At 43.7% G+C, this 15347-nt stretch overlaps 1 protein-coding gene across 1 annotated transcript in view; it reads right to left on the bottom strand.

The window, feature by feature from the left end:
* Positions 1-13403, bottom strand: part of stra6 (signaling receptor and transporter of retinol STRA6) — a 17941-nt gene extending 4538 nt beyond the window's left edge. The window contains exons 1-13 of the mRNA XM_061221240.1: positions 13173-13403; positions 11855-11921; positions 10492-10577; positions 10055-10194; positions 9563-9598; positions 8996-9162; positions 7952-8077; positions 6306-6370; positions 5016-5095; positions 4610-4671; positions 4084-4246; positions 2847-2922; positions 1203-1361 (exon numbers count right to left, since the gene is read on the bottom strand). Coding sequence (XP_061077224.1) covers positions 1203-1361; positions 2847-2922; positions 4084-4246; positions 4610-4671; positions 5016-5095; positions 6306-6370; positions 7952-8077; positions 8996-9162; positions 9563-9598; positions 10055-10194; positions 10492-10577; positions 11855-11921; positions 13173-13258 — 1313 coding nt within the window. The 5' untranslated portion in view covers positions 13259-13403. The remainder of the gene's footprint in view (positions 1-1202; positions 1362-2846; positions 2923-4083; positions 4247-4609; positions 4672-5015; positions 5096-6305; positions 6371-7951; positions 8078-8995; positions 9163-9562; positions 9599-10054; positions 10195-10491; positions 10578-11854; positions 11922-13172) is intronic.
* Positions 13404-15347: the final 1944 nt, after the last annotated feature.

Here is a 15347-nt window from a genome sequence, read left to right as displayed (position 1 = left end):
CTGTTCTTGCCTCATTAAAACTTTGGAAAATCCTATGTTGGGATTCACAATCCCACAATCACAGTCATCTCAGAATTTAAATTGTACCAAAATCTCTATCTTTTGATTCATAACTCCATTCATAAATTTTGCATAACCAATTATTTTAGGTTTTTGTTAGAAGTTCTGTTTTAGGATGTCTAGATCAGGATTCTTGTACATAAATCTTTTTGAAGTCTTGCGATCATTATATAAAGAACTGAATATATATATATTATATATATATAATATAAGTAAATACAAATTAAATAAAGGTAAGATAAAATATTAGATTTCTGCCCCAGAGTGAACTTGACCACTCATTGGTGCAGTGATTAGAAGCCACAGAAATGACTGCATTAGCCTGAATAACCTTCTTCCAAGTTCTTGATTAAAAACAAACTCTTAATGAAAGAGAGGATTTTGTTTAGTAAAGAGACACCTAATATCCTCTTTTCATGTGTCAGCTTACAAAGCCAATCCTTTGATCAGATGAATAGTGTTTTTCATGTATGGCTTTTGGAATGGATTAAATGCGAACATTTTTCTTGTTGCGGTCAAGTCAACACGCTAATGCCCGCATGCTCTGCTGTGATGTGTGAAAGGTGTGTGAGCTTCCTTCAGATGAACGGGCCATCATTTAAAGCTAAAATCTTTCACATATACAGACGTGACCGTAAATCTGTCCAGTTGGTTCATTGCTGGATGAATTATATTTTACAAACCTCCCTTTTGATGGTTAACTTTGAAGCTAATCAGTGGTGTATACAGAAAGGCCTGTGAACACATCCAGCTGGATCTTTATACACACTTTATACACTTTATACAGTATAACTGCCTTAAAAGTTACAAATGCTTGTAGCTGGGGCAGGACCCTATACTGCTGGTACATAGAATTGTACCCATAGCCAGCAATATATAATTAACTTGTACCTTTTTTACTTGGAAAACATACAAATGTGTACCTAAAGAGAACATCGTACAACATTCATCCTTGAAGACAAAAAATGGACCTCCAATGTTACTTTATTTCTGAGAGTGTACGGTACACACACTCAGCTTCCAGAAAATACCCCTGAAATGATAATCGGTACATACTGTGCGTATGAGTTTCCTTTAGTTTCAACGTCCTTTCTGCATGCGTATTACATAAGTAATACTCGGAATACAGCCAGACGGTTTACAGTGTACTCCTCTTTTTCGGGTTACCTAGACAGATGAGGGCGGCTTGGTAGCTTGTGAACCCCATCCAGCAGACCAGGGCGGGTCGCGAGGGCCGGACGCTCCTCTGCCGATTGTAGACGTTGTAGATGTCTCCCCGGTACAGCCCTTTCAGGTTCGCCCTGCAGATGACAGCCTGAAATTACCTTCGTGTTCCTGAACGCGAGGCGCTTCACACAGGTCATCTCGTTGACGGTGGAGGGAGAGAGGAACACGGTTGTGAAAGGGGGCATTGTGTGAAGGTGTGTACAGCGTGGGCGGAAAGGGGACGCGTAGGCGTAGCACATACTGCGGTCTCATTAGGCTTAATCTGCCATTACCGAATATAATCACTTCATTTCCATTCTCCTAGATATCTAACTGCCACAGCTCCCAATGGGCTGCGTGGCCAATTATGCTATTCAAAGGATTTAATTTTCCTGTGCGTGCTTGTTTGTGTGTGTGTGTCTGTGTATGTGTGTGTGTGTTTGTGTGCATGTGTGCGGGTGTGTGTGTATGTATGCATGGGTTGCGTATGTAATTATGGTATTCAAAGGATTCATTTCCTGTTTGTGCATATATGCCTGTGTGCATGTGTGTTGCGCATGTGTGCATGCACGTGTGTGTGTGAGTGTGTGTGTATGTGTCTGTGTGTGTATGTGAATGTGTGTGTGTATGTGTGTGTGTGTATGTGTGTATGTGTGTGATTATGTGTGTATTTGTGCATGTGTGTGTGTATGTGAGTGTGTGTGTGTGTGTGTGTGTAAGTGTGTGTGTATGTGTGTATGTGTGTGCGGGTGTGTGTGTGTCTGTGTGTGTGTGTGTAGTGCAGTAGAATGAGGGAGAGTGAAATCAGCTCCAGCGTGTGTCCTGTCCTTGGGCAGAACTACACTGCACACAACTCTGTTCTCAGAGCTGTATTTAAGGAAATGGAGGATGTGATTATATGCACCGAGCTCACTCTGATCACTGTGCTTCATGCAGAGAGAAAGTGAGAATCCTGCCTGGAGAGTGGGGACTCAAGCGATGCATACACCCTTTCCAGCCAATCAAATACAATACAAATGAGATTTCACACAGAATTATAATCTGCCTCATATGGCTTATTATCATTATTTGGTTAAGCTAATGATAAATTAATGAGGCAGAAATATTATATATCCCGGGAGAGACAGTGGAGCCTCTTGGAATATATTGGTTTTGTCCTCACATTCCCGAGCGGCATAGTGATAAAATATAAAGCGCTAATGTAGCTGTGTATTATGATATAAAATATAAAGCAACTGCATTAACATATCCCTATAGCCAGTGTCTCAGCCAGCTCTTTAATGTTAATTCAGTGTTATCACTGGAGTATCAAGGACAGAGGCAGAGATTTAATGTTTCTGATACATCAGATTTGTTTGAATTTCAGGCTCAAATTAATGAACAAAATGTGTGGCATGATATTCTGTAAACACAGTATAAGCACGCCATACACAATGACTTAATGATAGTAGCAGGCACCATAAAATTATAGCTACACAAGCCAAGTCAGAAGTACACGATACAAAGGCAATGGCGGTGATGATTTCATTACACTGTAGTGTTTTGTGGGCAGACAGAAGAGAGGAAGATATTCTTCTTACCTGTGTAAGACCATGGATCTCATTAGCATGAGCAGGGTGACCAGAATAGACAGGGTAATTGCACAGACGTAGCACACTATAAAACAGAGTCACATGATATAGGCATCAGCACTGACATTCGATGAAGTGGACCGTGATGTCATACTTAGAAGCTCTCTTCTTGTAATCTACAATGGTTTATGGTGCTTAATGTATGGTGTTAAACACATTTCTTTTGTTATGTGTTCTGTAATGTATACATCTATATTATGCTATCTATTTTCCATTAACTCCATTAATTTGCTTTGTAGATACAGTTATCCAGGGCAAGCTATTAATTTCAGTTGGTGTTGAAAAAACGATATACACTACGCAGGTAAATATTTGCTGAAGAAATTCAGGAAGCTAACATTCTACTAATTTCTGCTGTGCCACATTAAATGGTAAATGGTTGGCATTTATATAGTCCCTTTATCCAAAGCGCTGTACAATTGATGCTACTCATTCACCCATTCACACACCAACTGTGATTGGCTGCCATGCAAGGCACCAACCAGCTCATCAGGAGCAATTGAGGGTGAGGTGTCTTACTCAGGGACACTTCGACACACCCTGGGCGGGATTGAACCGGCAACCCTCTGACTGCCAGATGACTGCTCTTACCTACCTGCAACCACTCTTGGTTATGTCATTGTTCCCCAGTGTAGACCATGCTCCTAAGCCCCCCACCCCCACCACCCCATGGTGGCTTCTGGTGATGCCATTCTAGATTTCTGGATGTAGAACTAAGTGAAAGACTATGTGAGGTTCTTACCTGACCCCCCACACAGTGACATTTCCTAAAATACCCTTCTCTCACTAATTGGATCCAAGTGAACAATCGGCCCTAAGACTGGTCAAAATAAAAAAATAAAAAAAGAAATGCTGGATTCTTACGAGACCATTTAACATAATCCTTCCCCAGTTTCATTTGGTTCACAGAAGCATGGCATTGTGAGAGTTCTCCAGAGTGCATTACCAGTAATTAGTCAACTACTGTACATGGGCTACAAATTAACATGTGAGGAACATAGTTCCAACTATTCAGAAAATGCTCTGTACAATATATTAATCCCCCCATGTTTTCAGTGGTTGATTCTAAGACTCTATAAAATCAGATGTGACCGTATAAGGCCTATAAAATCAACAGGACTTCAGTTCGTAGGGGGTGGCAGCAGGGTAGTAATGATTGACAGTCCAGGGGAGATTAGATACCCACCTTCCAAACACCACATGTAGTGGATCACTATTTTGACCACCTCTGCCCTATCCTCTGATAAAATGATGTTGAAGCCAGCCAGAAGGAAGGCGATGTCTTCATTGATTCCGGCACGGACAATATGGAGAATGGGCACCACTCCAGTTATCAGCAACAGCGCCACCTGGAGGGGGAATAAAGAAGTGTATTTACTCGGGGGGTGGGGGGGAATAAGGCAAAAAAACGTCTCCCTTAATTCAATGATATATAATTTCCCATTTGGCTAGCACTAACTCACTAATATGACAATACACTTTGCACTTGGTAATATTAATACAATTCATAAAATCGTATATAGTATGATAGAAATGAACACAAAAAGCACATTCCATAAAGGCTGGTTTTGCTATTGCAGCAGTCTTTATTGATAATCTACTATATAAAACGATAATTTTCCAGAATGGACTCTAGGTACTAAAAACAACCCAGTTATTTTATTGCATGAGACACCAGTGGGAGCAGATGAAGGCAAACCATTTGGCGGTACCTGATAAACCGCAATGAACGACACCACTGCAGATATCGCCAGCTTCAAGGGAAACCGGAACACTGATGATGGGGACAATTCACAATCACAAAGACAAAACGTTTAATAAATAAAATAAATCATGTATTGAATGCGCAGTCTCATGAATCTACTTCACCTCAATTTTAAGACTAAATATCTGCAAATTACTTCCTGTAAAGACGCAGCAAATTTGTAAATACTCCTTGACCACAAATATCTTTTCATTGGTAGTGCATTTACATTTTGAAATGTTTGGCATCGGCAAAAACCCCAAAAAGTAAACTATAATAATACAATTATAAAATGGAAATACATTTTTAAAATCCTTGCACCTTGGGCTCAGGAACGTTAGTCCCAGACCCAATAGATCTCTGCCTACATTTACCTTCCTCTGGTGTGTATATGTATGACTTCAGGGCATCAGATATCCTCTCAGACAGTTTGGGCTTGTCTGTTCTGGAAGTGCTGAAAAGACACAGGATTCATTCAGCAAATTTCCATTATATCACAATGCTGCACATTGTGACACTTTAGAAAAATATGGAATGATGGACATAAAAATTAATGAGGTGCAGACAAAAGCCCATGGAGTCTAAAGTCTTTCGGCTATTATTGTCTTCTCATCATATTCCAGCGCAATATGGCAATATAATAAAGTGGTTTTAAAGGTATTTTCCTCCTCTTTCCCATGAGAGTGCATTGGACACCTGAGAATTAATCTCTATCAATCACATTTTCCCTCATTTGAAGGTTCTTTTCAGTTTTTTACAGATTCCACCTTTACCACTTTCGTCGATTTTCATTGGTGTTCTCATCACAAAAGTTCTGACTTATTGGACTTCAGAAATCTTCATAATTTTGGCTATATCATTTCACTTTCATATTCCCAAGTGTCACTGGGCACGGCCATTTTCCCCATGATTTCATTGGCTGATAATGGACATTTTACAGACGGGGGAAATACCACTGCTTATTCAGTTGTTTCTCATGACGTCACTATATTAAATCACACAGGAAGTCAACTTCCATGGAAGGCACTGCTAGTTTGCATAGAACGGAGATGAACATCTGGTCAGTGAATGTACAGAGACCGGTGTCTGTATACCGCCGAACAGCGGCTTTGAATAAATCTTTCCTGAAGGTCACTGACTCCAGTTACGTTTCTAAAAGAAAGATTCACTGGCTGAATCTAATATATGATGTAGACAGAACAGCTTAAACCAATGGCAGATGCCATAACCAAAAACATGCGGAGAGGATCCTTCATACAGAGGACAGGAAGGATTTACCACCCAAGGGGTGCAGCGCTTTATAGTGAGGATATCATAAAAAAGCCTGCCAGCTCATTCACCACCACCAGGTCCCTGACCTGCATTTGCATGATTTTTACAGCCACAGCTGACTCTTCTGCAACGACATACATGGGCTTTAACGTCCCAATAGACATGGAAATACCCATGATCCTGGCCTGCAATATCAGGGCTCAGCGCTGCCCAGATTACTCTCCTCCCCCAACACAGTACTGTCAATTAAATACGCATTATTCCATGCAGCATACGGAAACGACACAGTGCGTGTACTAATGCAAGAAGTCCCACCAACATGCCTTACAGAAATCATATTTTATGCAGCAGAAAATGCGAAAGCATAGGTTGTCTAGGTTGCAAATCCCCACCTTGGTTTGGCTGGCTTTTTCAGGATTTTCTTCACATAGTCTCTGTAGTAACTGCTGTCGAGGTCCTAAGGTAAAAGCAAACAGGGTATCAAGAGTCACAGCTAAAAGAGAATGACTATAACTATACTACTTTCTAAACTGTAGGTTATGTTGAAGCAACACCACACACTGTAGATGGAGGCCCTGCCAAAATCAGCGCAGCTCAGAATGAAGAACAGATGGTCTTATGATAATAAAGACAAAGATAATTACACATAGGTGCAGAACACCCACTGTGAACTCATAAAAACACTTCACACAAAATTGTTAGTAATAACATGACTAAAACTGCCACAGTTTTACATGACGGATATCACTGTCTTCGACCTGGGAGATTTAGCATGATATAGCAGGAGGTGCATGGTTGTATGGGTTCTGTTGGTGTGGGAGCCCCCCCCCCATGTCATCATTCTCACTTCCGCAGGTCACATAATGGACGGGGGGTGGGGCTATGCGTGAGTCTTGCGTGATCCCTCAAGCACTGCTGCGTCACAACCAGGCTTGGGGAGATTACCATCGAATAAACAGCACATTGTGCATTTCCTCTGGGACAGGAGACAATGTCCCCATAATCTGGTCAGGAACATTGCACAAACCAATTATATCAAAGCCGCTTACATTCATTTTGACACTGGAATGCCTTTTTTCCCAGAGTTTACACATGTATTCAGGCTTGCCTATATTAGGATAACACTATGGGCCACTTCATGAGCATGGCTTGTGTGTGGTTACATTACATGCAACAATCCTACATGTGCAATGCATGATTTGAGGGGATAAGTATTACCATGTATTTTTCCCTGAAATATGCAAGTGATAATATGCTATATTTAAATGAGTGTTAAGACTAAGAAAATAACATATGTTATGCAAGTGCATTGATGCTTGCACACTGCTACTTCAGAATCTCCCTTTTTTCATTTGACCTGTCACATTCAGAAAAGTGTTATTTTTACAGCCAGGTGGTTAGCCCAGTTACACTGAACTCCATGATAAATACAATGCAGGTGTCATGCAAGAGAACCAGCCCTCTAGTTGTCAAATCCAATCTTGAAATGACACCACCACTGAGCTTTCAATATATCATAAAAAATGAAGAGAGTGACTGTGGAATGGCAGAACTTTATTTAATTGCTGCAGTTCCAAGATGTTTAGAATGTTTAGAACTGCTCAGAAAGATCAGACTCAGGGTCTGATCTTTCTGAGCAGTTCTAAACATTCCCGCAATTAGTTTCATGTTAATACTAAACCCCCCTGCTGAAGAAAACAGCTCAATCTTTGAAACAGCTGGTCGCTGGTCAACTAGTTCAGACCAGCTCCCTGCTCAGCATGGTTTGGCCAGCTCAGGCTATGTTTTGAAACAGCTGGCCCAACTCAGACAAGCTACCAACCAGGTTGACCAGCTCATACCCAGCTAGACCAGCTTAGGACCAACTTGACCAGCTCAATTCTCAAGCTGGTCAAAGCTCGCATAGCTGGATTTTAAATAGCAGAGGTGTATATGATTCTGCGTCTTTTTTCCACCCAGTAGTCACTGTGGAAGCTGCCACAGTTTAACCATCGTATAAAACAGGTAGGTCTCTGCACGGCACTATCCCTGCACCCACCTCAGAGGCGTTGGTCTTCACTGAGCCATTTAGTCCCTTAAACAGGAGAAGTGGGTACTGGAAACTGAGGAAGGCCAGGCATGCAATCTGCGGCAGGCTGGTAAGCAGGGAGTAATACTTGTATATCTGCAAGGAAAGAAAACATGAGTGATATGATAAAAATGAGTCTCAATCTGACAGGCCTTGCCTCCTAATCCAACTATGCCAGCTTGCCTATCTTGAGCTAGCTGTTTCAAAATATAGCTTCAGCTGGTCAAGCTGGGAGCTGGTCTGAACTGGTCAACCAGCTAAACCATGTCGAGCTAGGAGCTGGTTTCAGCTGGTCAACAAGCAACCAACTGTTTCAAAACTAGCTTGAGCTGTTTCTTTCAGCCTGGTGTCTAATACTACATGACACTGCGGATGATAAGAAAGACACAATGCCATTTCTGCTCCATTTAGCACACTACACTGATTGTCTGGTCAACGCATGCCATGCAAACGTGCCTGAAGTAATTCACCATTCATTATTGCTGCTGAAAAAAACAATGGAGAGGTTTATGCAGCAAGCCACTGATCCTTTGAGCTCCTGCCTGAAGGGATGAGTGGGCTGTGCACAGCTTTCTGTGGTTTAGTGTAAGGAGATAAAAGTTTATACTCTGTTTACAGACAAGTAAATAAAGTGATTAGCTGGGAGAGGAAGACAGAACACATTGGTTTTTATGGTTTGCTATTTCATTCCAGTCTCTAAAACACAGGGAGAGCATATACGGAGAGTGCATGTCCAGAAACTACATTTTCCTTCTTTGGCAAGACCGCCAAGCTATTATGAAGGAAGTTAAGAGACTTGCATAGTGGATCAAGCCTGTGTGCATGTGTGCACTGGTACAGCTTCCTTTAAGGAAAGGATGCACCTCACATAGAGGTCCAGAAGAGGACCAGGAGCTAACAGCAACCCTTGCATGTCTTTTGAAAACACTGATTGAAACATTCATAGGGCCACTCAGTCATTCAGATAATGTAGATATGGTGAGACCGGCCTGTATGCTCTAGTCCAACTCTTACCTGCGGAGTCTTTGGGCAGTCCACCTTCTGCCAGACAAGGACACCGAAGTGCGTCCAGGACAGCAAGCTGCCCAGCACATAGCCCACCTGGCTGTGCAGCGTGCCACATGCGAGCAGCGGATAGCAGAGAGCAGGGTAGTAGAAGAGGGCGAGGATCTTCCAGTACTCTGAGAGGGGGAGGCCAGGCGAGACGAGAATCAGAAATCAAACCAAAACCACTTTAAATGTTCAGCAATATGGGTTCCATAAAAGATTGAGGAACAGAAATAGTATGAGGGAAATTGCTCCAGAAAAAGAAAGACAGTAAAGCGTGGGAGCCAGAGATGTTGGACAGTAACTGGAAAGAGGTATGAGGCATGACTGAACACAGCGCCAAACACAACATGGTTTGGCCACGCAGATGCCCCAAGCAGCAAGCAGCATGCTCACACTGCGGGGGGGGGGGGGGGGGGGATGTGAAAGCACATAGCATGCTCATGCAAAGGGAACAGTGGAGGAAAGTCACCATTACCCAGGGTTAACAGGCACATTGGGTGGTAACAAGCCCTCTCTGTCCAGGGCCCTTACCTCTCAGGGGGGCCCCAGCGAGATTGACATGTGGTGCTATGGAAGAGAAAGACAGACCGACCTGTTCAGTCCCCATTAGTCCCCATTAGCCCCTGCCATCACCCTGTACCCTGTACTCACGCTGTACTCAGAGCAGCTGCACCATAATCCCCGGCCTTACGGCCTTGGTGATGCACTTTTGTCAAGAAGAATTGACCCGAGGTGCCTACCGCCCTCAGCATTCCTGGGCCATGGCTTAAGTGCAGAAACACCAAATCATTATGTAGCTTCAGAATGGAAAAGAACGATTAAAGACTTCAGTCAATATTACCCAATTATACAACACATAACGGACTGAGTTTTGATCAATGGGGAGAAAAAAGCATGAGCCTATGAAATTTGGTCTGTTCTACTTGATTGTTTTGCCTTCCCAGAAGCAGTGGCTTTGCTGCAGAAGGTCATCGTGACTACAGAATACTATTTCAATCTGGCGGAGGTGAGGCCTCTACCTACCTTTGTAGTCTGATGTGGAGTCCTGGATGAAGGGCAGAGGGTTTGGGGCCAGCACCACCACACAGAGCTTGCAGAAGAGCACTCCGAACACGGCCACCGCCAGGCCCTTGTGTTGAGTGTGGTCCAGGAAGTTCACTGGGCTATGAAGCCAATGATTCATGAAAGAAATATCAGATGATTCAGCATATATTTTGAAGTCCAATAATCCCCCCTTCACCACTGGAATGTAAGCCTAGGAATATTTAATGTCTAATATAAAATTTTGGTGTGCAGGCTGAAGCAGTTCTTACTAAGATTCAATTATGTCTCCTGCTGTCTGGCACTGCAGAGTAGACCTTTTAGCAGTGTTCAATGTAGACTGCTGTCTCACTTAGCTGTCCTTTCATGGCGTAGCGATTGAACAGATTTATTGGATGCATAACAGTGAAGTGACTCACCTGAGCAGGCCTGGTACCCCTTTCAGGAAGCCCTGACACAGTCTCTTGCGCTTGGTGAAGGCCGCTAGGACCAGCATGACAACAAGCTGGAAGGTGGGAGATACTTGGGTTACCCTCGCTTCCGTAGACCACCACCAATGTTTCCCAAGATAAATGTCTATAATAATATGATCTGGGATTTTATTTATTTGTTTGGTCCAGGGGATTTGCTGCAAAATATCCTACTCCGCAGTAATTTGAGAGGCATCCGCCACAGGAGGAAGACCCCCCACATGACACCTAATGACTTCCCTTCCTCTGATCTGTTGAGTTTATCATTAGTCAGAGTCACTGACCACGGTGAGGCAGGTCAGTGAACCCAAGCTGCTGATGACAACGTTCAGAGAAAATGGGGTGTGCAGCTGGATCTGCTGCTCATGAATGATGCTCATTGGTTGGGCCTGTGACATCCAATTAGAGCACAGTCAATTAGAGCACGGACAATTCCATCAAGCCTCAAAGGTGATGGGAGCTGGCAGGAGGGGTCATGAGGGGTCATCATCAGCTAGTCACACAAAATTCCTTTAAGTGACGAATCTCTTTCACTTTTTTACCCTGCAGTGTCTACCAAGCAGGAAAGCAGCAGACTGCAAGCATCCAACGGATCAGAAGAAACTGGCTTTCAGATGAGATTCAGTAGGTCCTGTCACCTGGTGGCCCTGCCCGCCCAAAGACTAATTTGGAGGCATATCTCAGTTTACATTTTCTCCATGCAAGCTGCCTTGAAAGTGCAAGATCAGATATCTTGGAAGAAAAAGATATAAGTGACATAAGTATTAAAAGCGCTTGCACACCATGGTGAACACGTGCAAGCAGGCAGATTAGCAGAATACAAGGTTAACTTTTGTTGTGTGGGGTTATGTATTACTAAATGTTACCTAAGCCCTTAAAGCCATTGCTGAAGGTTTGGTAATCTGCCATCCTGCCCTGTTATCGCATGACCTGCACCGCAAGCCTGTGGCAGTGTGCCTAAGTGTTGGCCTGACTCAACAACAATACTGGTGACTCGTGTGCTCTGATTGGAGATAATGTACTGTGTACGTAAAGGCAGAATAATAGTAAAAACTGCAGATATTTCACCCACTGACCAATTGGTAAGTAGCAGCACCCTTCACAGGTAGGCATGCAGTTGTCACTGAGCGTATGGCAGAGTTGTTGAATAAATCAGGTCTGACACATGGCCAAAGACAAGACCAAACCTCTTGTGGCGGATTCTGAGTGTGTGTACTGTATCTGGATAGTGCATATGTGTGAGTGAGAATGAGAAGGGTGTGAGTGAGAATTATGGGGTTCACAGGTTCATATGCTCTTCAGAAAGACTCACAGATAGAGCAGCGATGCATATGTGGTACAGCCTGTCATCAGCAGTGGGGTCACAGGGTGGGATGACTCTGTGTAGGGGGGGAGGGGGGATAAGAATGACATCATCAAACATTTAGCATTTCCTCTGTATCACCCAACACCCGCCACAATCCTCACCCCTCAACCCCCACTCCACCCCATTTACTGTGTAAGATACGCATCTCCACTTGTGATGACACCACTTATTCAGCTGAAATGCAAAGCAAGGAATGACACATTTTCACAGATTGATTTTAAGGGGATTCTGGGGAGGGCTAACAGGGTGCTTGCAGTTTATTTAATGAGGACAGGACAGCAGGATTAGCAGGACAGCAGCATAATGGAATGAGACTTTTGCGCTCCATGGCAATGACAGGGGAGGTATGAACAGGTACTGTAATGAATATCAAAGGAATGATGAAGGACAATGGAACTGCTGGAGAGAAAGAGAAGCACATTCCAGAGGTACTAGTTTCCCTTTGGGATCCCCCTGCCATTAAAAACCCCTCTGCCACTGTTCCCCAAACAGATGCCATATGACACCCTGTGAAATCAACGTCAGGGCTCACAGTTGGACTACATTAGAGGACCTTCACAAGAAGGATCAAGACTTGTACTGTTCACTTAAAACTAAAAGTCCAGAAGAGATGACAAACAGTTGTCCTTTTTGTGCTATAAAAGCACTGAAGCATAATTGTGGCCCGGAGCAAAATTCTGACTACTGTGAATGACATAATTTAGCCCACGCTTTGCTTAATCATAACACTTTACTTGAAACCGAATCAAGTACCATTCAAAGACAAGAGAACAAAGAAAACAGCACATGAAAGTAAAATTCCACAAGCTCATGTGTAAAATTATTGGTTTCTTATTAGCACTGTTACACTCCACTACCCATACCCAGCAATGGCAATGGACTCTAGCTCCCCTTGCAGCTGGAACCCAAGCTCTTGGCCAATGACATCAAATGCACTGCACAACAACTGCCCCTTTTGACCAGGTCACCAGTTCTCAGACAACCTTGGTAATTCATAAACCATTAGAAACACAAAATCCATTGAACGCTTAATCGTAAACCTCCACAAAGAGGAAAACAAATCTCAGTGCCAGATTTTAGTATTGTACCATGATTTTCTCCCATGAAGTAATTAATCCATGCAATTATCCGCATTCATGGTTGCCATCTTAGTCTTTACAAAAAATGTAATTTAAGACTGATTCGAAATTGCACTTAAATTTCATGCATTCCATTAACAAAGCAAATTAAGACAGATGGCCGGTTGCATGTAAAGAACACTCACTCCTGCGGTGGTTTAGTGGGCTCCAGGTTCTCGTACCAAGCCGAATAATCGTAGTAGTCCTTGGAGACCTGGTTGCTGGAGCTCATGTTGGCGTTTCGCTGTGGGACCCGGCGGTCGAGAAGAAGAGGGGAAACAGGAGAGTCCTAAGAGAGGACCCAGGTGTCCCTCGCTGGTCTGGTCCACTCCCTCCGCGGTGCGGTGGGAAAACTTCCTGCCCAAGTTTGCACAGCAGCTGCTGTGATGTCCGCGCCCCCCCGTCGTTCTCTCTCTCTCTCTGCAGGTGCCCCCCCCTCCGTTTCTCCCGCTGCCCTGGAGTGGTGTAACCCTGACGGCTCCTGCCTGCGGCAAACTCCCTGACCTCCACTCCCCTCGACACACAGATTACCACCCTGTTGGGAAACAGAGCGAACAGAGAGAGCGAAAGCAACAACAGAAACCTCCTACGGGGCAGGCGCAACCAGTCTCCTCCACCAGCCTTAGCTCTGGGGGCTTATATCAACTTTCGGGCAGGGCTTCTGGGCCGTCATGTGGGTGGCAGGGGCAGGTGAATGGTGGGGAGGGTTATAAAGGACAGGCTGGAGTTAAATAAAAGTGCAGGATCGTGGGAAAGTAAAAAAACATCTCTATATTGTTGGGTCTAGCCCTTCTGTGGTGATAACAGAAAAATCTCAAACACGAATGCCGCGCTGCCTGTGGTTGATCTACTTTGCAGCTGGTTATTGGTGAAGGAAAGATCATGTCTCCCATAGCCTGGCTACTCCGTGACCCAGCTTGCAGGGGGAAATCTTTCTTCACCGTGTAACACATGACCTCCACTCTGATAGGAGCGGAGGAAGTGTTCCATTATCCCTGCACTTTGCTTTCTATTGATAGAGCAATTAAGATTTGAGCTGCGTTTCTATCTGGACAGACAGGTACGTGTCACTCACCCTGTCCTGTGGATCTAGCAGCTCATTCACGCACCTGTTTAGAGTCCGACTACTTCTGAGCAATGTTTTCACAGGCCGGGCTGCCGGTGCAAATATACGGCAGATCTGGCTATTCAAACCCAGATGTAACAATACAGGGCTTCCATAAAAGCATGGCAGAATGAAAGATTTTTACACCAGATGGTGGAAGAATCAGGGAGATGTGAGGCATCCTGTTGCAGATTACTTCTTGAATAATCCACTGGGGAAAAATAATTACAGTCATTTCATACAACTAGCGCTTGCATATATTTTAGTTTACTTCCCAAAACTGCTCCAAAACAGGAATTTCCCATTGCCCCAGTGGTCACCCACAGTACTCTATTTAAGCATTATTATATTACCTGAAATATAGCAAACATACTTCTATATTTTAAGCATTTAAGGGGGGGAGGTGGTGATTCTGGGGTTGAAAGATTCAACTGCACGGATTAATTGTTCAAATATACAGTATGTCTGCTGAGCACATATAATATAAATTCTTGGCTGTGGAACTTCAGCAATGTTGTTGCAATATATCTGAATGTAAAATAACTTGAAATGCCTGAAATGCCTGAGGAAAAAGCAAGTGACTTGTTTCAACAAGAAATGTCCGTCTCTCATTAGAAGAGCCCTCAAATGCATACCTGAAATATAGAGGGTCGCTGGGTTGCTTCCTGTTAAGGCATTACTCTAGTGTATGCATGGACTCCACAGTCTGGGATAGAGTCCTGACCCTGCCAATGTGACCTGTGGGTGATGCATAATTGACAGCACCATCATAGTACCACAGTGTTAATGAGGGTTTAGTCAGCTGGGATCCATATTATCTTTCTCCAGTGACACTGGTCGATCATGTGCCCACAGTCTGCTTGCTAAAGAAACATCTTCCTCTGACTTCCATGTGTCCGTGGAAGCTTGCCTTTTGGGCTGTGCTGGGATGAATAACAGGTGGCTTTGTAGGAGAGCGATTGTCTACACTCTCCCACATAGGCTGGGAGGTTGCAGCATTAGTGTATCTGTATACAATACCATTAGGCCTTTGAAATTGAGAGGCAATGCTTGTATATTGCATTCAGTTACTCATTCCTCAACTCCATGAACAGATGGCGTTAATAGGGAGGGAGTACTAGTGACGGAGTATGCCGCCTAAGAGTCAACAGCTCTCTGGAGACCGGAAAAATGCTCTAAGCGGGAAGATAAAAGTTGAAGTCAGAGGTCATGCTTC

This window comes from Conger conger, chromosome 15, assembly GCF_963514075.1.
Source record: "Conger conger chromosome 15, fConCon1.1, whole genome shotgun sequence".
Taxonomy (NCBI): domain Eukaryota; kingdom Metazoa; phylum Chordata; class Actinopteri; order Anguilliformes; family Congridae; genus Conger; species Conger conger.
This window is presented reverse-complemented; position numbering and strand designations above follow the sequence as displayed.